General features: G+C 46.4%; 1 protein-coding gene across 2 annotated transcripts; it reads left to right on the forward strand.

Moving 5' to 3' along the window:
• The first annotated feature begins 13,533 nt into the window (after window positions 1-13,533).
• On the forward strand, window positions 13,534-22,860 carry LOC123842184 (cytochrome P450 4A11-like). Of its 2 annotated transcripts, none has more exons than XM_064589194.1 (9): window positions 13,534-15,304; window positions 16,487-16,611; window positions 16,963-17,117; window positions 17,561-17,667; window positions 17,758-17,948; window positions 18,045-18,178; window positions 19,056-19,120; window positions 19,266-19,342; window positions 21,892-22,860. In XM_064589194.1, the coding sequence occupies exons 1-9, from the start codon at window positions 15,083-15,085 to the stop codon at window positions 22,058-22,060; spliced, it is 1,245 nt and encodes a 414-aa protein (XP_064445264.1). In that variant the 5' UTR covers window positions 13,534-15,082; the 3' UTR covers window positions 22,061-22,860. The 2 variants fall into 2 exon arrangements, with proteins under 2 accessions (XP_064445264.1, XP_064445265.1); XM_064589195.1 differs by having other exon boundaries at window positions 13,540-14,705.
• The last annotated feature ends 825 nt before the right edge of the window (window positions 22,861-23,685 follow it).

The following is a 23,685-nucleotide window of genomic DNA, read 5'->3' on the forward strand; positions in this document are numbered from 1 at the left end:
CTAACCTTCATATGATTGAAAGTATGTTGATCCTTTTCCCCTACAGCAAAGCAAAGTCAATGGAGGGTATTCTCTCCTCTCCTTGAAATCCTGTGACTTAAATGCTATGATACAAAGTTAACTATTAGTACCACATGTTATGGTTTCTGTGCAGGATATAAGACAAGGAACAAAAAATCTGACAAACATGTGCACACATGCATAATCATATTCATAACAAATAAGGAAAATGCTAGAAATAATTATACTCGTTATTTCTATAACTTGTGACATGGCCACCCTTAGCATTTATAACACCCTTCTCCCACTATGCATTCCATATTTTCTTTGCCCTCTGAAAGCACCTCAGCCAGTTGTGGTTTTTTGCCTGGTGCAATGACCCAAACCTTCATTCTTTTTTTTTTTAAGATTTTATTTATTTATTTGAGAGAATGAGATAGAGAGAGCATGAGGGAGGGAGGGTCAGAGGAAGAAGCAGACTCCCTGCTCAGCAGGGAGCCTGATGCGGGACTCAATCCCGGGACTCCAGGATCATGACCTGAGCCGAAGGCAGTCGCTTAACCGAACCACGCAGGTGCCCCCAAACCTTCATTCTTAAAGGATCTGGGCCATTACTAGTCTTGCCTGAATTGGGCTGTGGCATTTTTCCATTTACTCTAATGACAGGGCATGGTAGTTCTACGAGATGCCCATGTATTTCCTCCATTCCGAGCATATCTTTTCTCACCTTCATTGGTAAGGAAACTGCCAATTTCCCCCTTGGTAATCAGGATCAACCCAGTACAGTCACCGCCTCTGGGTTAGACCCACGAGGAGCCCAAAGTGGCCAGGAGGTATCTTCACGTAGTCATTCTTGTGTCTCCTGGTGGAAGCACTCCTACATTTGGAAGTAAGACCACTAGGACAACAGAGCATAAGGTTGCAGTGATAAACTCCAAATTTTGCTAATTGGATCACTAGGGGTAATAATGAGTGGTGCTGCTCCCATCTGCATCCCTTGAGTCCTGGATGGGTGAATCCTGGCTATGGGAGAAACTGCACCATATATTGGACATTGATTTAAAGCATATACACGCTCCCAGAGAACCTTCCTTCAACCTTGCAGGTTATTGCCACCTAGCTGGTGCTGTATACCCAAACTGATCCTGAGGTTATGTCTGTGGTTCTGGAATGCCTAGCTGGAATGGATATCCTTCCCAACTGGCAAAGAAGACTCAGCAGAATATAGGGTTTTGATGGCTCCAGCTTCATGGGGATCTTCCCATATGTCCCCATTCCAGTTGTCAGGTTCCCATTTCTCAATGTCCTCACTGTAACAGATGACACCCTGCAAGATATGGAATTCACTTTGCTGATAATTCAGACATGGGCAGGATGACACCTGGGTTTAGTTTCAGAAATCTGAGCCCTGGCTAAATTTGTGGCCGCAGGTCAGAGTGATCTTCAATGCAGACATAGTAGCTTTCGGGTCATTTATTTCTTTTTTGGTCTGAGAATTTGAATCCTCCATATTATTCTTTTCTTTTCCCACTTTCTCCAGTACAACGTGGACATCCAGTCAATCTTCTTATGCTCCTTAGTTTGACATGTTTTAAGGCATCAAATACATGGTCACCAGAACCTTGCTTTTTGCAAGTATTTGATTAGCAGCATCCAATGGTGATGTCTTGTGTATTGCAACATCAGATCCTGGGCTACCAGTGTTCTCTTTACCATTGGAAATAGAGTCATTGGTCCCTTTCCAAATAATCCTCTTAGAGAACCAATTCACAAAACCCAGAACCAATTCAGAAAACTTGTTAAGATTCTGTTCCTCTAGAATCATTCTTGGTACCAAAATTTATATTAGTCAGAGTTCTACCAGAAAAACACAACCAGTAGAATAGATAGATGCCTGTCCAGAAAGAAAACGACAGACCTGGAAGGTTAATATACCTGAGCCCCACATTCTGTTCACGCAGTAGCTTTCTTGTGTTTTCCCTGTCTCACCACTGAGAAGCTTACTAAGAAAGGGGACTAGAGGGCCAGGTTGTCCTGTTGAGGGGATGCCTGACTGAGCGAGGACACTGCAGGGATGGAAAGGGCAGGGAAGGATCATGGTCAGCCAGCACCAAAGGTCAGAGATGAAGGGTAGGTGCTCACTCACCAATCCACTAGAGGAAGAAAGTAAACACATTTGGGATCATGGGATCTATAAGAGAAAGATGATCAGGTCATGCACAGATAGACAGATCCCCAGAGGAGGCTTGTGGATAAAGCTATTTTAAAGCTAAGGCATGGACCCGAGTTCCCCAAACTTTTGATGCAGGCCCCAGGACTCCTTTCCACATGGTGCCTAAGCCCTTTGCTCTCAGGAAGCCCCACCTTCTCCAGCCAACGCTGACCCTCTCCATTGTACAAAACTTTAGGAAAGTCAGGCTCATAGGTGTTCAGGAAGCCAAGGAACTGTCCAAACCCAAGTGGGTGGGCATAGGAGAACTGGTGGGCTCAGCATACAACTTTGTTCAGTCTCTCTGTCTACTGCATAGGAAATGTGACAGAATTCCAGGCCCCTCGGGAGCCCACTGTCACCAGCCAAGCCCTAGGTTCCTGGGAGCATCCTCCCTCCTCCTACATCCCTCTCCCAGCCAGTCACAGTCCTATACGTCTCTGGGGTCAGTCCCCTCTCCAGACCCAGAGACACCATGATAAGTCCAAGCCACCCTCTTGCTGTACCCGGGTGAGCTCAACAACCACAAGCTGGCCAACCTGCTTCCATCTGGTTCCTGTCATCAGCCCTCTATCTATGCTGCTCTGAGAAAGAGATTTCTTTTGGCATTAAAGCTGTTTTCATGAGAGTGGTAACACCAGCTTGCTGTGCAGTGCAGAAATCTGCTCAATTCTGCCCCTGTTATGTCATTGGACACATTTTTCTTGAGGACCTATTATGTGCAGGGTACTGTCTAGACGTCTCAGGTCATGAGACAGACCTGGTCCTACCTTTTCATTCCATGGGGCAGACCAATTATATTCAACTAAACAATCAAGGAGTGTGAATACACCCAGTACTTAGTGCTAAGAAGGAAGCAGACAGTGTTATGAGAGAGACTAGCAGGGAGAATCTGCTTGGAGAGGGAGATCGGGGATGGCCCCCGGTTGGAGAGGACATTCAAGGTGAAACCCAGAGGATGACAAGCAGCTGGCGGTGCAAAGAGCAAGGGACAGCATTTCTGGTAGAGCAAACAACAAGCACCAAAGCTCTGGGGCAGGAAAAAGTAGTGGTGTCTTCCAGGAGCTGCCACCTGGTGGGACAGTGGCCTGAGATGAGGTTGGAGATCATCCAGAGGGTGGTGTGTGTTCTAAGATAGGGTGCTTTAAAAATGTAGGTAGAGAATATAGGAAAGCATCGGCATCATGCCAACACAGAGTAAGCATTATACATAATAAATGTCAGTCGGGCATTAGCAAAACTGGAGTAGAAATTTGAGGTCATGGTCCTAACTGTGACATTTACTTTCTTCGTGACCTTGACAAAGTCAACTAAGTCCCTGGGCCTTAGTTTCCTTGTCTGTTAATTCAGGTTAATAAATTGTATGGTAGTTATGTCTGTGCTTTGGAAATCCTATTCAAATATTGAGAAAATGTTTTGAAAGCTTTACTGCATGCCAACACCAGGCAGGGTACTGGGTCAGGAACCCTCACTTCTCAGAATCACTTATAGCTCATTCCAGGTAGAACGTTCTGCTACACAATGTCCCAAGCCAAGAATAAACATGAGAGTTCTGTGCCTTCATTTGGATGAGAAAAGCAAACAAATATTCAGGATTGAAAACCTTAAGATAAAAAGCTTCTGCACAGCAAAGGAAACAGTCAACATAACAAAGAGGCAACCCACAGAATGGGAGAAGATATTTGCAAATGACGCTACAGACAAAGGACTGGTATCGAAGATCTATAAAGAACTTCTCAAACTCAACACCCAAAAAACAAATAATCAAGTCAAAAAGTGGGCAGAAGATATGAAAAGACACTTCTCTGAAGAAGATATACAAATGGCTAACAGACACATGAAAAAATGTTCATCATCATTAGCCATCAGGGAAATCCAAATCAAAACCACATTGAGATACCACCTTACGCCAGTTAGAATGGCAAAAATGGACAGGGAAAGAAACGACAAATGTTGGAGAGGTTGTGGAGAAAGGGGAACCCACTTACACTGTTGGTGGGAATGCAAGTTGGTACAGCCACTTTGGAAAACAGTGTGGAGGTGCCTCAAAAAATTAAAAATAGAGCTACCCTATGACCCAGCAATTGCACTACTGGGTATTTACCCCAAAGACACAGATGTAGTGAAAAGAAGGGCCATATGCACCCCAATGTTCATAGCAGCAATGTCTGCAATAGCCAAGCTGTGGAAAGAGCCAAGATGCCCTTCAACAGATGAATGGATAAAGAAGATGTGGTCCATAAATACAATGGAATATTACTCAGCCATCAGAAAAGATGAATACCCAGCTTTTTCATCAACATGGATGGGACTGGAGGAGATTATGCTAAGTGAACTAAGTCAAGCAGAGAAAGTCAATTATCATATGGTTTCACTTATTTGTGGAACATGAGGAATAACATGGAGGACATTAGGAGAAGGAAGGGAAAAATGGGGAGGGGGAATTGGAGGGAGAGATGAACCATGAGAGACTATGGACTCTGAGAAACAAACAGGGTTCTAGAGGGGAGGGGGGAGGGGGGATTGGTTAGCCCAGTGATGGGTATTAAGGAGGGCATGTACTGCATGGAGCACTGGGTGTTATACGAAAACAATGGACCGTGGATCACCACATCAAAAACCAATGATGTATTGTATGCTGACTAACATAACATAATAAAATTTTTAAAAATAAATAAATAAAAATAAAAAATAAAGACAAACAAACAAAAGAAAACTTTTCCCTGAGACATACAGTCTTTATAGAGGAATAAAAGTCAACAAGGTATGATATATTGCATCAGTATCCAACCCAATGTTATCAGTCCCAGAAACAGGAATGCCTGGTGTTCTCTATCCACAGGAGTAATCCCTTCAAGCTGCCACCTTGGGGACCGACTGCACCCACTTCTCTGCCTTCCTGTGGCCTGTTAACGGTACCAGGAAGCATCCAGGAATAAAAATACTCATTTCCCTTTAAAATGTGGCAACCCAAACTGAACCCACTCTCTTTAAGACAGTGATCTAATGGATCCAATGTGATCCTGATTTCCTCCTCCATTTGTTCGTCAGGAGGTAAGAATTCACTGGGCATCATCAGTAGGCATAGCCCTCTGTCCCACGCTTTAGAAGCCTAAGGACACAGGTTGCCCTGTTACAACCTTCAAAGACTCCTTGGTTGGAGTGTCTGGATAGCAGATGAATGGGAAAGATATTGACTGGTTAATAAACATTGACCATGCCAGCACAACTGACTAACACTCGAGCTCATACTCTACAGACAGGTCTGCATTCTGCTTTCATCACTTTATTATAAGCTCTACTCACATAAAAAATTCTCCATGAGCATCATTTTCAATGACTGGTACATCCAGCCACGTGGTGTACTCTACATTTGCTCACAGAAACTGCCCTGCATAGTGAGACTTGGCCATTTGTGCCAATATGTCAGCTTGATACCTGAAACACATTCTTGCTCCTGGGAAACACTGGATCAAATAGAGCAAACATGAAATGTCCCCTGTAAAGTTTGGGAGATATCACATGTGGGCTGGAGGGTGGTTTTCAGCAAATGGTTCACAGCAAAGTCTCTGGGGCCACACTGCCTGGGCATGAATGCTGGCTCCACCTCTTACCAGTAGGGTGACCCTGAGCAGGCAGCTAAGCTCTTTGTGCCTTCTTTTTTCACTTAGACTACAGGAATATTTTTTAATTAATTAATTAATTGATTGATTTAAATTCAAGTTAGTTAACACATAGTGTATATTGTTTTCAGGAGTAAAATTTAGTGATTTATCACTTACATATAATACCCAGTCCTCATCACAACAAATACCTTCCTTAATGCCCATCACCTATTTAGCCCTCCCCCCACCCCACATCCCCTCCAGCAACCCTCAGTTTGTTCTCTACAGTTAAGAGCCTCTTATGGTTTGCCTCCGTCTCTGTTTCTATCTTGTTTTATTTTTCTTTCCCTTCCCCTGTGTTCATCCTTTTTGTTTCTTAAATTCCACATATGAGTGAAATCATACTGTATTTGTCTTTCTCTGATGGACTTATTTTGCTTAGCATAATACCCTCTAGTTCCACCCACATCCTTGCAAGTGGCAAGACTTCATTCTTTTGGATGGCTGAGTCATATTCCATCATATATATATAATGCCACTTCTTCTATATCCATTCACCCGTCGATGGACATCTGGGCTCTTTCCACATTTTGGTTATTTTGGACATTGCTGCTGTAAACACTGGGGTGCATGTGCCCCTTCGAATCACCATGTGTAGCCTTTGGATAAATACCCAGGAGTGCAATTGCTAGGTTGTAGGATAGCTCTATTTTTAACTTTTTGAGGAACCTCCATACTGCTTTCCACAGTGGCTGCACCAGTTTGTATTCCCACCAACAGTGCAAGAGGGTTCTCCTCTCTCCACATCCTCTGCAACATCTGTTGTTTCCTGAGTTGTTAATTTTAGCCATTCTGACTAGTGTGAGGTGGTATCTCACTGTGGTTTCTGTTTAAGAGATTGTCTTTTTCCCGGTCGATAGTCTTTCCTGCTTTGTTGAAGCTTATTTGGCCATATAGTTGTGGGTCCATTTCTGGGTTTTCTATTCTGTTCCATTGATCTCTGTGTCTGTTTTTGTGCCAGTACCATACTGTCTTGAGGATGACAGCTTTGTAATACAGCTTGAAGTCTGGGATTGGGATGCTTCCCTCTTTGCTTTTCTTTTTCAACATTACTTTGGCTATTTGGGGTCTTTTCTGGTTCCATACAAATTTTAGGATCATTTCTTCTAGCTCTGGAAAAAATGCTGATGGTATTTTGGTATAGATTGTATTCCATTTCTTTGTGGCTTCCACAATTTTTTTCCTAAGTGTTCTATAGTTTTCAGCTTCAGATCTCTTACCTCTTTGGTTAGGTTTATTCCTAGGTATCCTGTGGGTTTTGATGCAATTGTAAATGAGATCGATTCCTTGATTTCTCTTTCTGCTGCTTCATTATTGCTGTATAGATGCAGCAGATTTCTGTACGTTGATTTTATATGCTGCGACTTTGTGGAATTCATGTACCAGTTCTTGCCATTTTTTGGTGGAGTCTTTCGAGTTTTCTACGTAGAGTATGATGTCGTCTGCAAAGACTCAAAAGTTTGACTTCTTCCTTGCCGATTCGGATGCCTTTTATTTCTTTTTGTTGTCTGATTGCCGAGGCTCGGACTTCCAGTACTATGTTGAACAACAGTGGTGAGAGTAGACATCCCTGTCGTGTTCCTGACCTTAGGGGAAAAGCTCTCAGTTTTTCCCCATTGTGGATGATATTAGTTCCGTGTCTTTCACATATGGCCTTTATGATGTTGAGGTATTTCCTTCTACCCTTACTTTCTTGAGGGTTTTTATCAAGAAAGATGCTGTATTTTGTCAAATGCTTTTTCTGCGTCTATTGAGAGGATCATATGTTTCTTATCCTTTCTTTTATTAATGTGGTGTAACACGTTGATTGATACGCACCCCTGCAGTCCAGGAATAAATCCCAGTCGATCGTGTGAATAATTCTTTAATGGACTGCTGAAGTCGATTTGCTAGTAACTTGTTGAGAAATTTTGTACCTGTGTTTGTCAGGGATATTGGTCAGTAATCCTCCTTTTTAGCTGGGTCTTTGTCTGGTTTTGGAATCAAGGTAATGCTTACCTCATAGAATGAGTTTGGAAGTTTTCCTTCCATGTCTGGTTTTTGGAACAGTTTCAGAAGGATAGGTATTAACTCTTCTTTAAATGTTGGTAGAATTCCCCTGGGAAGCTATCCAGCCCTGCGCTCTGGTTTGTTGGAAGGTTTTTGATTACTGATTCAATTTCTTCACTGGTTATGGGTGTGTTCAGATTTTCTATTTCTTCCTGTTTCAGTTTTGGTAGTGTATATGTTTCTAGGAATTTATCCATTTCTTCCACATTGCCCAGTTTGTTGGCATATGGTTGCTCATAATCATCTCTTATAGTTGTTTGTATTTCTGTGGTGTTGGTTGTGATCACTCCTCTTTCATCTGTGATTTTATTTATTTGGGTCCTTTCTCTTTCCTTTTTGATAGGTCTGGGTAGGGGATTATCAATTTTGTTAATTCTTTCAAAGAACCAGCTCCTAGTTTCATTGATCTGTTTTACTGTTTTTTTTTTTTATTTCTATATCATTTATTTCTGTTCTAATCTTTATTATTTCCCTTCTGCTGCTGGTTTTATGGTTTGCTGTTTTTTTCCCCCAACTCCATTTGGTGTAAGGTTAGGTTGTATATTTGAGAGTTTCTTGGTTTTTGAGGAAGGCCTGGATTGCTATATGCTTCCCTCTAATGACCACCTTTGCTGTGTCCCAAAGTTTTGGACTGTCATGTTTTCATTTTCATTTGCTTCATGTATATCTTTTATTTCTTCTTTAATTTCCTGCTTAACCCATTCATTCTTAAGTAGGCTATTCGTAACCTCCATGTATCTGTGGTCCTTCCAATTTTTTTCTCATGGTTGACTTCAAGTTTTATAGCATTGTGGTCAGAAAATATGCATGGTATGACCTCACTCTTTTTGTACTGGTTGAGGCCTGATTTGTGACCCAGGATGTCATCTATTCTGGACAATGTTCCATGTGCACTCGAAAAGAATGTTTTTCTTTAGGATGAAAAGCTCTGAATATAACTGTTAAGTCCATCTGGCCCCGTGTGTCATTCAAAGCCTTGTTGCCTTGTTGATTTTCTGCTTTGATGATCTGTCCATTGCTGTGAGTAGGGTGTTAAAGTCCCCTACTCTTATTGTATTATTATCAATGAGTTTCTTTAAGCTTGTTACTAATTGATCTATATATTTGGCTGCTCCCAAGTCGGGGGATAAATATTTATAATCATGAGAACTTCTTGTTGGATAGACCCGTTTATTGTGATATAGTGCCCTTGTTCATCTCTTATAACCTTCTTTGGTTTAAAATCTAGATGGTCTGATATAAGTATGGCCACTCCAGCTTTCATTTGATGTCCATTAGCATGATAAATGGTTCTCCATCCCCTCACCTTCAATCTGGAGGTGTCTTTGGGTCTAAAATGAGTCTCTTGTAAGCAGCATATCGATGGGTCTTTCTTTTTTAAAATCCATTCTGATACCCTATGTCTTTTGATTGGAGCTTTAGTCCATTTACATTCAGAGTGATTACTGGTAAGTATGAACTTAGTGCCATTGAACTTACCTGTAAAGTCGCTGTTCCTGTAGATTGCCTCTATTCCTTCTAGGTGTTGTTGTGGTTTTTTTGTTTGTTTGTTTTGCTTTTGGTGTCTCCTTCCCTCTCGAAGGGTCCTCCTTCATATGTCTTGCAGGGCTGGTTTAGTGTTTATGACTCCTTTTGTTTTTGCTTGTCTTGGAAACTCTTTATCTTTCCTTCTATTCTGAATGAGAGCCTTGATGCATAAAGTATTCTTGGTTGCATATTTTTCCACTTTGGCACATTGACTATATCATGCCTCTCTCTTCTAGCCCGCCAGATTTTTGTGGGCAGGTCTGCTGCTAACCTTACATGTCTACCTTGTAGGTTAAGTACCTTTTGTCACTAGCTGCTTTCAAAATTCTCTATCGTGTATTTTCAAGTTTCACACTAATATGTCTTGGTATTGATCTGTTTTTTTTTTTATTTTGAAGGTAGTTCTCTGTGCTTCTTGGACTTGGAAGCCTGTTTCTTTCCCCAGATTAGGGAAGTTCTCAGGTATAATTTGTTCAAATTTGCCTTCTGCCCCTTTTTCCTGCTCCTCTCTTCTGGGATTCCTCTGATATGGATATTATTGTGCTTTGTGGACTTCCTGAGTTCCATAAGTCTACCTTCAAGATCTAATGGTTTTCTTTCCCTCTTCTTTCCAGCTTCATTATTTTCCATAATTTTATCTTCTATCTCACCTATTCATTCGTCTGCTCCTTCCATCTTTGTTGTGATTACGTACAGTGGGTTTTGCATCTCACTTATAGCATGTTTTAATTTCAGCCTCACTAGGTTTTAGGTCTTCTATCTCTGTAACAAGGCTTCCTCTGTTGTCTTCTATGCTTCTTTCAAGCCCAGCTAGTATTCTTATGACACTTGTTCCAAATTCTTATTCAGATATATTGCTTATGTCTGTTTTGAGAAAATCACTGGCTGTGATTTCTTCTTGACCTTTGTTTTGGAGAGAATTCCTCTGCCTTGTCATTTTGTATGTTTCCTGTTCCCGAGAGTAATGCTATTTTAAGAGGCATCATACACTGTCCAGGGCCTGGCGCTTCAGGAAGTGCTTCTGGTGTAAGCTGTGTGCATGCTGCTACTGCGTTTTGGCCGCTCTTTCCCACAGGTCAGTCCTCTGCAGAGTTGCACCTTGCTTGCAGGGGGGAGTGTTTGGACCTTAACTAGGTGTGCTTTGATTTGTTTGTTAAAGTAAGCGTGGAAAAAAAGAAAGGACAAAAAAAGAGAGAGAGAGAGAGGAAAGGAAAAGGAATGAAAATGAACAAACAAAAACCTATAAGCCTGTTTTGAAAGTAAAAGGAAGGAAAAGGAAAAAGAATAAAAAACCCTGATCCAGAGAAAGAGAAAATGAAACAAACAAACAAACAAACAAACAAACACTGTAAGTCTGTTTTGAAAGGGGAAATAAAAGACAAAAAGAGAAAATGAAAACAATGGAAAGAAAGGAAGCCTGGTCCTATTTCCACCAGAACTGAACTGATGCTTTGGAGCACTCTATAGTCAGTGACCTTGGTACATGCAATGGGCCTGTGTTGGTCTTCTGAGGGAGAGACCCACTGTGCTACTCACAGTCAGACTTGCCCTGGTAAAGATGCCCCAGACAGGTGCAGGGTGGCAGGGTTTGGTGTAAGCAGCTCCCATCTCCATGGGAGGCACGTGTTTTTCTCTGAAGTCTGACCACACTGGTGGGCTGGGGGTGGGGGTGATATTGATGCCACCCCACTGTCTTGTCCGTGGAAGGGGATCTCCCACCTGTCCCTTTTCAGGAAGCTCTGAGAGAAAAATGAATAATCTCCCATCCTGTGTCCCAAGCCTCCATCAGAATCCTGCCCTCACCCCTTCTGTGCCTGGGCCGTCAACACATTCACTACCATACTTCTCCATTTTATCTCTGGCACATGGCTGGGATTCAAACCTCCAAATGTTAAAGGACCTGGTGCAGGCTGGACCCACTCCCTTCTCCCAGAGAAGAGCCTCCCCATGCTGAGACTTGAGAATTTTTTTTAAAAATCTTTTTTTTTAGGATTGTTGTGGGGAAAAAGCATAAAGTTCCTTGCTCAGTGTCTAGAATATAGTAAGCACTCAGTAAATGCTAGCTATTTCCAAGCATTATGCACACAATTCTATAGAGGAAACCGAGGACTCAGGGAAGCAAACACGGAGTTACACCCAGAATTGCAACGCAATTCCTAGGCTGTCCCAATTCCAAACTCTCTCCACAACTGCCCCTTATGTGCTAGGTGCAAAGCTGGTACTGATCCAAGCGAGGGAAGGAGTCAGGCTCCAGAGTCCCTGGGCCTGGGCCAGTGAGGGGCGGAAAGTAACCATAGAACTGGAGGAAAGTTGAGAGGCATGGGTAACATGGTTACACACCCCTGGGTTTGGACAGGAGCCCAGGATTTGGGGGGAAAGGTGAGACCTGTGGACCCATGGGTTGTGTAATGAATCTCCTGTCACAAGGTCGGCCACAGGAGGAGGGCATAGGAGTAACAGGTAGATGGTGAGGAACAAGGGCAAGAGGAAAAGCTGCCTTCCAAAGAACTCCTCATGAAAACACCTTGTTCTCCTTTCTAAATTATGGGCTTGGAGTCGATTTGGGAGAAGAGAATCAGGAACAAAGTGAGGCCGGGAGACTAACTTGTCCTCCTCAGGTGTGCTTTCATATGTTCTCCGTGAGTCTTTAGTGCCCATCCCTCTCCCTAGCACTCTTCACCTGGTGAATTTCTATTCACCCTTCAGGGTCCCATTCTTGTTTTTAGTTGTCTCCTTCCTGGGTGGGCCCAGCCCACTATTCACTCTTTCAGTACAGGCCTTATCATGTTTTCCTGGATTGCGTTACTTTTCTGCCTTTACCTCCTAGACTGTGAGCTCAGGAAACATTTGCTGAGTGCATGAGTGACTGACTGAATGAGCATTCCTGGGAGGACCTTGGGAAAGGGACAATTACCCCCCCCCCCCACCTTACAGAAGGAGAAACTGAAGTGCAGAGAATATGGTTGGCCAGCTTCATATGGCATGAGCAAGCCCTGGGCTGGGCCTCCTGAGTGTGAGCCCAGTGCTCTGCCTACCGGCACAGTCAGCCCAGGACATCGCTGAATGGTGGACTGGGACAAGCGTGGGGAACAATGCTGAGGCAGCTGAGGCAGTCTGGAGACCCCCGATTCTAATCCCAGCTGGCACTCTCATTGGTGGTTTTCCTCTGGCCACATCGCTTTAGCTCCCTGTAAGTGTTTCCCTCTCAGAAATGGGATAATAATCAAACCAAGCACATCTCCTTAACACTTGGTAAACTAGACTGAATTTTTTGCGGTCTGGATTCATGTCTGTTTTGCTGACAGCTCTGTCCAGGCACAAAGCACACTGCCTGGCACAGAGTAGGTGCTCCTGAAATATTTGATGAATAACAGGGAGCAGAGCAAGTGGGAATGTGCCCGGCCATTACCACTGTCTGCTGAGAAAGCTTTCCTCCCACAGTTTCCCAAGGTGGCTCCTCACAGTTAATGAACTCTAGAAGTCCAATCTAAGCTCTGCCCTCACCCTTCACCCTCCCTCCAGGTGGGCAGGGCAATCCTCCCCTGACTGACTGGGCTGGGATGCTCAGGGGAGCTCAGCACAGTCAGGGACAGTCAGGCAGAGTCAGCGATCCAGCAGCCCCTGCACCATGAGTGTCTCTGTGCTGAGCATCACCGGACCCCTGGGCGGTATCTCTGGGCTCCTGCAAGGGGCCTCCCTGCTAGGGCTGGCTCTGCTGCTGCTCAAGGCAGCACAGCTCTACCTGCGCAGGCAGTGGCTGCTCAAAGCAGTCCAGGAGTTCCCATCCCCTCCCTCCCACTGGCTCTTTGGGCACAAGCTGGAGGTAGGAACGGGCTGGAGGGGATTGGAGGGTAGGGTTGGCCTGGGAAGGCAGCAACCACCCACCCAATGCTAGCTGGGTGCCAGCACTGCCTGGGTGTGAGGGTTGCCCAGTGCAAAGGGAAAGCCCACATGTAGAAGGGCTCCCCAAGGGTTTATGGATTCAACAAATGGTCGGAGTCAATTGGGGAGTTGTAGTCAACTGACCCAAGTAACCCAATAGCATTTTGGTAAATGATGATTTGTTGAATGAACAAATGCATGAGGAAGGGCTTCTAATGGCCAATTCGGAGTGCCTGAATGTTCCCCCAGAAACTTGGGCTTCCCTCCATCACACATTAATTATCCTCTACTGTCATGGCTTCTTAATCTGTTGTCAACAAAATAAAATTAATATACAAATTTAAATTTTGAAATATAATCCACTTTATGCTCCAAATAAAATTATATGGCAAAACTGCTTACCATGTGATAATACTTGTCATAAATTTTTTATGCAGATGTGCTAATGACTTCCAGTAGTTTTGTACACCATGGAGTTAATAATCCCTGACAAGTTTCTGTAAGGCTGTTGGTTGTGAAAGCCGCTAATTCCACTCGACAATGGGACAGAACCTAGCCTTAGAGCGAACCTTGGACAGCCAGGAAAGTCTCAATCAGAGCCAAGGTGTATGGGGAGATCTGGTGAGAGGACACCTGCATACCTGTTGAAGTAGCTCCTCCCTCTTGGATACATGCCCAGGAGTCTGTGATGTTGCAGAAGACACTGGAGGCCCAGCCATCAATACCTGACGCTCTACCTACCACCCTCCCAGCCCACAAGCCAGCAGAAGGCCAGATTATTATTTAAACTGAATCTATGTTGGGATGCTTTTTTTTTTCTTTTCTGTTCTGTTCTTCTCCCCTTTGTTCCTTCGTCTTTCCTCCCTTCCTTCCTTGCTGCCTGCCTGCCTTCTTTCCTACCTAAACCAAACTGAGACAATTCCAGTTTTGAAAGACAATTTCTTATACAAGAGGACTTCAATTAGGCACTTCTAAGTGTTGCCTGTGCTGAGTAATAAGATAGCTGAGCCACCACAATTTCTAAAACACCAGAGATTCTGTCTTTTCATTGACACTAAAACCGAGACTTTGTTTCTGCTAAACTACTTAGCTCGTCCAGCGGGGCTCTGCTGTGGGACTTTGAATCTGCCTTCCTGAGCCTACAGTGACTATCAGGAAAGAAAGAGAGTCCGGGTTGGAAGGCAAGTGGGAGGTGGATTGACACAAACTGCCAGCTGACAATCATCAGGAAGGGATGGGGACAATGGTCTGGACCACAGCTACTTCCTGAGGGCAGCCTGTCTTCGTGGGTCACCTCCAGTTTCCTGTAACGCCCTTCTTACTTTCAGACCCAAAGTCTGATGGTTCCTACAGATTCATGGCTCCCTGGATAGGTAAGTACATTGAACTAGGAATATAGTTCGCCTCCTGCTTAGGTTTGCCAACATCTATCCATCTGGCCCAGATTAAATAAGAGGTGACTGGTACCACAGTCTCTCCACTCAACTCTGAATTGAGCCCCCTTTCTCTTCTTCTGATAAAAACCTCACACCTTCCTTATGGTAGGGGAGCCCTCTTGCAGGTCAGCTTCTCCCCCATCACTTCTGAGTCCTCGCCAATGATCTCAGCCTAACTTTTCATGAAGTCAGCCTATTAACCATTCCTTCCTCTGTTTCGACCTCAAACTTAAGCTGTCGTAATCACTTCCTGTATACTACCCTTGAGGAAGTCCCCTTCCTGACATGCACTGGCCTTTCCTGCCTTGCCCAGGATGACCTTCTTCCGACACCCTGGGTTCCTCCCCAGGTGTCCCCAGAAAACTCTTGGGGGGTTCCTTCCACACACATACACCCCTTGTGGTCCAGGGTATGGTTTGCTCATGTTGAATGGGCAGGCGTGGTTCCAGCACAGGTGGATGCTGACTGCAGCCTTCCACTATGACATCTTGAAGCCCTACATGGGACTCATGGCCGATTCTGTCCCAGTGATGCTGGTAAGTTCAACCCCTCCTCACCTGCACACTCACACCCACAGCACAGTCCACAAAGTCCACTCTCAGACAGCTGTGTCCCTCAGACATCCATTAGACTTGGCCCTTGGAATCACCCACTTATAACATACTATGAGACAGGGCTCCCTGGGGATGGATGGAACAAGAAAGCACCCAGGCACCTGCTTTCATCCACTCTTTGCTCATTGCCCACAGGAGAGACAGTCATGGTAAATAAAGGGTTCCTTCTCCTCCCACTTCCATGCCTTTGGCTTGCACAGGAAGAGTAGTCAATGCCCCTGGACAACAGGACAAGCTGCCCCTGGCTGGCCTGGGCAGTAGCAGCTTCAGTGGCAGGGTGGACATCCCAGGATGTCACTCGGGTAGACTCTGGCCTGGGGCTGAAGGCTTCTGGTGGATTTTAGCCACTCCGTGGAGGGAAATGGTCTCTACCTCCAGGGCTGGGTCCTGCCATAACATCACCTCTGAGCATGACCCTATTTCTCACTCACTATGCTCAACTGATATTTGCTGAATAAGAGGAATTGAGGTCCCTGATATCCCCTCCTTAGGAACCCCAGTACTGGCCCCTTGACCTTTCCTTTGCCTTGACTCATGCTCCCTAAATTGGGGCTTCACCTGTTTCTCATGTGTATATCAACCCCAAGACATAAAAGATTCCCCCTTAGTCCCCTGAGAAACAATGTTTTCTGGTCTGCTAAAAGGTGGTTATCACCAAACTTATTCCTAAGTCAGACTATAAGAGATCATGATTAATTAAGTAACAACTTCCTCAGAGTATATTCTGAGAAAATACTCACCATATTACAGACACTTGGCTATACGGTCCTAAATTGATGAAACACAACCGCTTTATTTATTTATTTTTTTAATTTTATTTACTTTTGAGAGAGAGAGAATGAGAGGGGTGAGGGTCAGAGGGAGAAGCAGACTCCCTGCTGAGCAGGGAGCCTGATGCGGGACTCGATCCCGGGACTCCAGGATCATGACCTGAGCTGAAGGCAGTCGCTTAACCAACTGAGCCACCCAGGCGCCCCAACACAACGGCTTTAGAAAGTGAGGGCATCTCATCAGAATATGAGGAGAGGCAGAGAGAGAGTCTAGCCTTGTCAGCATGGGCCTTCTGGAGGAGTAGAGAAGGACCAATGTGTCCCTCTACCACAGGACAAATGGGAGGAGCTCCTCAGCCAGAACTCACCTCTGGAGATCTTTGGACACATCTCCTCGATGACGTTGGACACCATTATGAAGTGTGCCTTCAGCTACCAGGACAACCACCAGGCAGACAGGTCAGTGAAATCCTTAGCTGCCGGCTTCTATTTCTTACCAACTAGTGTGGACTTATCTGAGAGGCAGTTAGGGCAGCTGGGATGTTAACCAGCCCAAAGAGCTACATTCTGCAGAGAGCTCCAGGCCACAGTCAAATTCAGCCACACCAAGCCTTCATCCCTGCCACAGGGAGAAGCCTGGCTGCCAACGTCCCTCATAAGGGGCTGAGAGTCTCGAGGGTGTAAGAACAACATGACAAATGCCTAGGGTTGCCTGTCCCATTGACTGAGGAACGCTCCACCCACTGGCCCACTCCACTCCAGGTCAGATGCCTCCCTCCATCCAGTCCCTTCTGCATCCTCCCCTTTCAGGTACTTCCAATCCTACCTTCAGGCCATTCGGGACCTGAACAACCTGGTGCTTTCCCGGATAAGGAATGCTTTCTACCAGAAAGACTTCATCTACAGGCTGACCCCTGAGGGCCGCCGGAACCACCGGGCCTGCCAGCTTGCCCATCAACACACAGGTTGGGACTCTGCCCCCTGGGCCCCTCCCCTCCTTCATCAGGCACATCCCAAAGGGACTGACCCTGCCCCCTCAGGCAGAGTCCTGCCCCTCGCTGCCCCTCCAGGACCTGGGAAACACCCACCCCAGGCACTCCCCTGGTGCAGCTGTTAGGGTGCCAGGTGCTATGCAGGAAGCTGCATGTGTCACCACACGGGTGAAGGTTGAAGGAGAGCCCCTGCCAGCAGCATTCAAGCAGAGCCTCCTTGGGCTGCGCTGTTGAGGGGAGTGAGGACCGGCAAGCGCCTGGCGCTAGAGCTCTCCCCCGGAGAAGCACACCCATTCCCACGCTCCGGATCCACCTGGCAGGCTGACTGGGGCACAGGGGGCAGGTGGGCTACTGTGGGTGGCTGTGTCTGGGCACCCAGAGCTCTCAGCTCTGCCTGGGAACACTGTTCTGGACAGACCAAGTGATCAAGCTGAGGAAGGCTCAGCTGCAGGAGGAGGGAGAGCTCGAGAAGGTCAGGAGCAAGAGGCACTTGGACTTTCTGGACATCCTCCTCTTTGCCCAAGTGAGTGTGGCAGGGGAGGCCTGAGGCTTTGCAGACAAGTGTGGAGGAGGGGGGCAAACTCAAACCCTGCCCTCCTTCCCTGTCTCCCAGAGGGAGAACGGGAACAGCTTGTCTGACAAGGACCTCCATGCGGAAGTGGACACCTTCATGTTTGAGGGCCATGACACCACAGCCAGCGGCATCTCCTGGATCCTCTATGCTCTGGCCACACACCCCGAGCATCAGCAGAGGTGCCGGGAGGAGATCCAGAGCCTCCTGGGGGACAGCGCCTCCATCACCTGGTGAGTACTCATGAGATGGGAGGGCCCTGCCCCCTCAACTAGAGAATTCCCTGGTTGTCAGGGCCTTGCCGGCCCTTCAGGATAGCTTTGTTTTAGGGACCACCTGGACCAGATGCCCTACACCACCATGTGCATCAAGGAGGCACTGCGACTCTATCCGCCAGTTCCAGGTGTCGGCAGAGAGCTCAGCAAGCCCATCACCTTCCCTGATGGACGCTCCTTACCCAAAGGTGTGAGCCTCACCACTCTCACCCCATAAGTACTCTGCAGGAATGCGTGGGAGGTCAGAAATCCGCAAGTTCTGGGGCAGTTTGTGCATGTCTTTGAGACTCATTTCCCCCTCAAGAAAATCAAACATTACTTTGTTTGGATGAGGTTATGGTGTGCTTCCACCGAGCTTAAATCGGCCCAAAGATCAAGAAATAAATACATGACAGCCTCTGAATGGGGCTGTGTGAGTTGCCCTAATATTCTAATGTCCTGAGTTATGAGTGCTTGAGAGATAATCAGATGGGGCAGGGGTAGATGTGGTCTTTCCTTATAGGGTCTTGGCTAACGAGCGAGATTAGAGTATTCACTGTGAAATGTCAGATGGTCCAGTCTCCGGGGAACCCTCAGGTTGATGGCCCGATCTGAGATCCCTGCTATGACTGGAGGCCACCTTTCAGCTCCCCTCTGCTCCGAATCCCAGCCCTGCCACGGCTTGGCTGGGTGGTCATAGGCAAGTTGGTCAGCCTCTCCGTGCTCAGGTGCCTCATGGGACCAATGGAGATGTGAGCCTTCATTGGAGGGTTGTTGTGAGGATGGAGGAGTTCATGCATATTCCCCAAGGGCTCATGGATGGTACTGATAAATGTGAGTTGTCCCTTGAGTTGCTCCAAAAAACAAGCCTCCAGCTCTTTCCTGCTTCTCAGCCTGGTCATGGTTATCTACTAATCTGTGCACACATGCACACATTCTGTGCCATGTCTGCCCCACCTCTCCTGCAACACTATCATTCCATTCACAGAGCTGAAAAGTGGCTCTCACTGTGGCTGCCAAGCTTGTGTGGGTGCACCTGGGCCCCACAGGCATGTATGATCAGTCTTCTCTGTTCTGCCCCCACAGGATTCTCAGTCTTGCTCTCCTTTTATGCCCTTCACCACAACCCCAAAGTGTGGCCAAACCCAGAGGTATGATGGCCTTGGGAGGAGGGCGTGGGATGACCTCTCCAAACCAACCTCCTTCTCCTGTCCCACCTCTGGGTCTGCTGTCCCTTGGATGATTGGAAGGAGGGGCCTGATTATGCCTGTCCTGGCCCTGCTGCTCCTTCTGCAGGTGTTTGACCCTTCCCGGTTTGCACCAGATTCCTCTCGACACAGCCATGCTTTCCTGCCCTTCTCAGGAGGAGCAAGGTGAGGCACTTGTACCAGGAGGGGGGAGAGGGGCTGTTTCCTGGGTACATACATGATGTTTGTGACCTCCTACATTGGTGTGGGTGTCTTCAGATATGCCCTGGCATGTTGGCGTGCTGGGAAAGAGGTGTGTGTCTCTATGACAAAGAAAGTTGGTAATTACTCCACGCCATGGACACTTGGACCCATTGCTCTTACCCAGTCTCCAGCCACAATTCAGTGTCAGTGGGTGTTCAGAAACTCAGGGTATTCTTGTGAGTTCTGCATTTTATGAGTATGACTTTATAGAATTAGATTTTCTCACATGTTCTTTTCAAGTGTTGTCGATGTCAAAGTCAGGATGGAATCAAAAGATGTCTTTTGCACACATCCTCAAACCAGCCTTTACCACTCAGCTCCCCATTCCACCCCACACTGCACCATTGACTACATTGCATGTGTTTCCATCCTCAGCTGCCCGCATGTCTCAAATATTTAAGCCATACACAGGAAAGTTTCCTGCAGTCTCTTAAGGCCTTCATAAAGTACTCGACTAATCTGTGTTGCCACTATATTTTCATCTATCCAGATGAATTTTTGATTCCACGGTAATGGTCATGTACACTTGACAATTTTCCCAGTTGTCCAATCATTACATATGATCTGGGCTCTACATACCTTAATGTTACACTTAGAATCCAATCATCCAAATGGGCAAATATATAAAAACGAGGACATTAAATTGCTTTTGAGAGAAAATCTACTCTGTTGTATGTATATGACACACGGAGTTTGAACCTTACCTGGTGTGTCAAACGTAAAGCACACTTGAAACGGCTGTTCAGTGGGATGATTATTCTCCAGAGTGGCCTCTGTGAAATCCTCTAGTGCTGCTGAAAGTGTCCTATAAATAGTAACTACAGTAAACTTTGTAAGTAGTTACTAGAAAAATGGTTTTTTCCAAATACAGAAATCTGCCAATGCTTCACATACGGAGGGAATCCACTTTCACACACCATCTTAAGCAAATTATTCTTCAGATACTGGCTCCAGGATTTGTTTCTCCCTGGGATTGAGTCCTTCCTCCTAGACATTGGTGCAAGTCATGTAGCTGCCAGTAGAGACAGGAGAGGGGTAGACAGCTCAATTCCTAGCTCAGAACTAATGGTTACTCATATTTTATTCCATTCAGGGTTTTTTCTTTTCAGTTCAATAAACATCGTTCAATTATAAGACTGCCTATCCTCTGTTATGAGATGGCATACTGGCCTTGCCTCCAGGAGTTCACAGTCAAGAAATAAATGCCTCCACTCAAAAGGACATCATTCATTCCATCTTTCTTTCTTTCTTTCTTTCTTTCTTTCTTTCTTTCTTTCTTTCTTTCTTTCTTTCTTTCTTTCTTTCTTTCTTTCTCTTTCTTTCTTTCTTTCTTTCTTTCTTTCTTTCTCTCTCTCTCTCTCTCTTTCTTTCTTTCTTTCTTTCTTTCTTTCTTTCTTTTCTTTCTTTTCTTTCTTCACTCATTTACTAATTGAGCCCACTGTAGGAAGCTCCATGTTTCTGGCACTTTCCTGTTCTGGAAAGTGATGTGTCTTTGAGTAAAATACATGGTGATTTCAGTGTTCAGGAATGAAGAGGCACAGCCAGCAGGGGTGGGGGGTGAGGGCAGGCTGGCATTGCCCTTAGCCTTGAGCATGTGGCAGGCAGAGGTGGAGGGAGGGCATTCTCTGGGATCTCTTCAGCAGGAGCTGAGCTGGGAGGAGGAGCTGGACAGGTGACAGGTGAGTGAGCCAACAACCCAGAGAGGACTTTGATGCCATCTGAGGCATGTGGACATGTCCTACCTGTGATGGAGAGCATGGGAGGCTCTGATCTGGGCTGGGGCTTCAGGAGAGGGAACAGAGGCAGGAGACAGAAAAGTCCGGATGAGGAGGTTGAGGGATGGCAGGCAGGGACATTGCTGCTGTAGAACTGGAAGGCTATAGCAGCTGGTTGACTGAGGGGCTGAGGGGGAGACAGGAGTCTGGACCCAACCTGGAAGGAAGTTGGTGCAACAGGCAGAGCGTCAAGGCTCTGCCCCTGCAGAAAGCTTCCCTGTTGTCATTCTGACTTCCTGACCCAACCCTGTCTCGTCCTTTCTGAGGATCTGGATCCCTGTGTGCCCCAGATGGTTAGGGCCTGAAGTGTGGCCCAGCCCACCCCCTATGGTGCCCTGGCCTGGTCTCCACATTGTGAAACCAGAAATTGCTTGTGCAGAGAGCAAACAACTTAATAATTCACTGTTTTAGTGATCACTTGACTTGGCCCCGAGGCTCAAGATGCTGACCCTCTTGTAACAGGATTTCAGGACTACTGAGACCAGAGGTAGAGTAGGAGCTAATCCTGGAAGAGTGTAGGCTTTGTCAAAGTCAAGGGGAGAGTGTGAAACAAGCAAGACTGCGTAGGCGTAGAGATGTGTTTGTGTCCTGAGGAAAGGGGATCTGGGCTGGGCCCATGCAGGAGGGCCCTGAATGTGCTGTTCCTAGCAGGGGGTTTGAGGCCACTCCTCATTTCCGTTTCCCTCCCTGACCCAGGAACTGCATCGGGAAGCAGTTTGCCATGAACGAGCTGAAGGTGGCGGTGGCCCTGACCCTGCTCCGCTTTGAGCTGGCACCAGATCCTCTCAAGGTCCCTGTTCCCACTCCAAGAATTGTGTTGATGTCCAAGAATGGGATCCACCTGCATCTCAGGAAGCTCCTCTAACACTTGTGGGGACAAGGATCCTGCCTGCCATCCTGTCTTCCTGTCGGTCTCTCCTGTCTGCTGTCTTCCGCCCACTTCCTGCTTTCACTCTGCCTACCTGCCAGCCTCCCTGATCTCTTCCTCTTGTGCATCAGACTGTCTGCCCTTCTCTGTCTCCCCCTTTCCCAAGATTCCTACTTGTTTGCCTGTTACCTTTCTCCTACCCAGCTTTAGCTCTGACTGCCCACTAAATCAATACCTGCCTCTTTCCCAGCCTGCCTGTCCTCTGCATGTCTTTCTCCTTTTGTGCCTATTTGATTGTCCCTATATTATTTTCCTCTGGCTGCTATAATAACTGACCACAGCCTTAGTGACTTAGAACAACACCAATTCGTTCTCTCACAGTTCTGGCGTTCAAAGTCTAAAATAGATTTTGCTGGACCACAGCCAAGATATTGGTATCTTGAGATATCCCTCTCTCTGCCTTTTCCAGCATCAAGTGCATTCTTTGTGATCTTTAGCTCCTGGAGCCTGCTCTTTTCAAATCCAACAGCATCTTTCAATATCCTTTTGCTTCTGTCTTCATATCACCTTGTCTTCCATAAGGACTTTTGTGATTAGACAGATGCACTCAGATAACACAGACATATCTCAACTTCCAGGACATGGACTTCTTGGGGAGCCATGATTCAGCCTGCTTAGTCCCTATGTGACTGCTATTAGTCCATGCTTCCAGCTCTCTCCTGTGTGTTACCTACATCCCTATTTGTCATTCACATACCCTCCTCTTCTTTCCTCCTCCCTCAAATAAATTTCTTAATGTTGCATGGAGTGCGTGCTTTCCCTTGGAGGGAGATAAATGGAAGAGAAGAGAGAGAAGGGGAGGAAAGATGGAGGAGACAAGGAAGGGAGGTAATATCTGCTCTGTGATGCCAGGACCCCAGGAGGGCCGGATGTGTCCTGTTGTCTCAGGCCATGGAGTGGTTGGCTTTCCAAGAGGTACTAGGAGGAGCCCATGTGGGCAAATGGATTGGCCAGTGGGAAAGAATGTCAGACCTCAATCAGCAAACTACTGGTGGCACCTCTCCCACAGGACAGCCCCTTGGCAATCCCTTGCATCTATGGTCGGCCAACCCTGCCCATTATGTGACTGCTTGGGTACTGGTTCTCCTGACCCTGGTCTCTGTTCCCAGGCCCTCTTTGCCCTCCTCCACCAGCCTCTCTCAACCCAGCACTATTCTTTTGTTGGTTCTAAACACAGATCTTCCTCCTGTCCTACCCCCTGCCATTCTTAGCCCAGACCCTGGATGTCACAGACAGACCTCCCTGAGCCCTCTGCCTATGGTGTAATGCCACATTCATTCTGCCTCCCCAAGGGGTTTCTTCCCCAGCTGGTGCTTGTACCCAGACCTCCCTTTCAGTCCCCTGGCTTCCTAGGTCACTTGGCTAGTTGAGCCACACTTTGAGAAGGGACAGGGTAGATGCTTTGTGTTTGACCAGGGATAAGGGCAGGAAAGTAAGCTGGGAAAGTGCTAGACAAGAAGGTTGGCAGATTCCCTGGCATCGGGTGGTGCAGAAGGGCAAGGGCTAGCGAGGCTCAAACAGTTCAAGATGATGGGAACTTGGAATTCTGAGCGGCCAGCCAT

This window comes from Mirounga angustirostris, unplaced genomic scaffold (assembly GCF_029215605.1).
Source record: "Mirounga angustirostris isolate CCGP_5_RB_7025 unplaced genomic scaffold, mMirAng1.0.hap1 SCAF_4, whole genome shotgun sequence".
NCBI classification, from domain to species: domain Eukaryota; kingdom Metazoa; phylum Chordata; class Mammalia; order Carnivora; family Phocidae; genus Mirounga; species Mirounga angustirostris.

Excerpts from the sequence above, each read along its gene's own strand:
- LOC123842184 (XM_064589194.1), top strand. The coding sequence starts at position 15,083 with ATGACCTTCTTCCGACACCCTGGGTTCCTCCCCAGGTGTCCCCAGAAA. Across the intron at positions 17,118-17,560 it reads GCTTGCCCATCAACACACAG|ACCAAGTGATCAAGCTGAGG; the intron begins GTTGGGACTCTG and ends TGTTCTGGACAG. Across the intron at positions 19,121-19,265 it reads AAGTGTGGCCAAACCCAGAG|GTGTTTGACCCTTCCCGGTT; the intron begins GTATGATGGCCT and ends CTCCTTCTGCAG.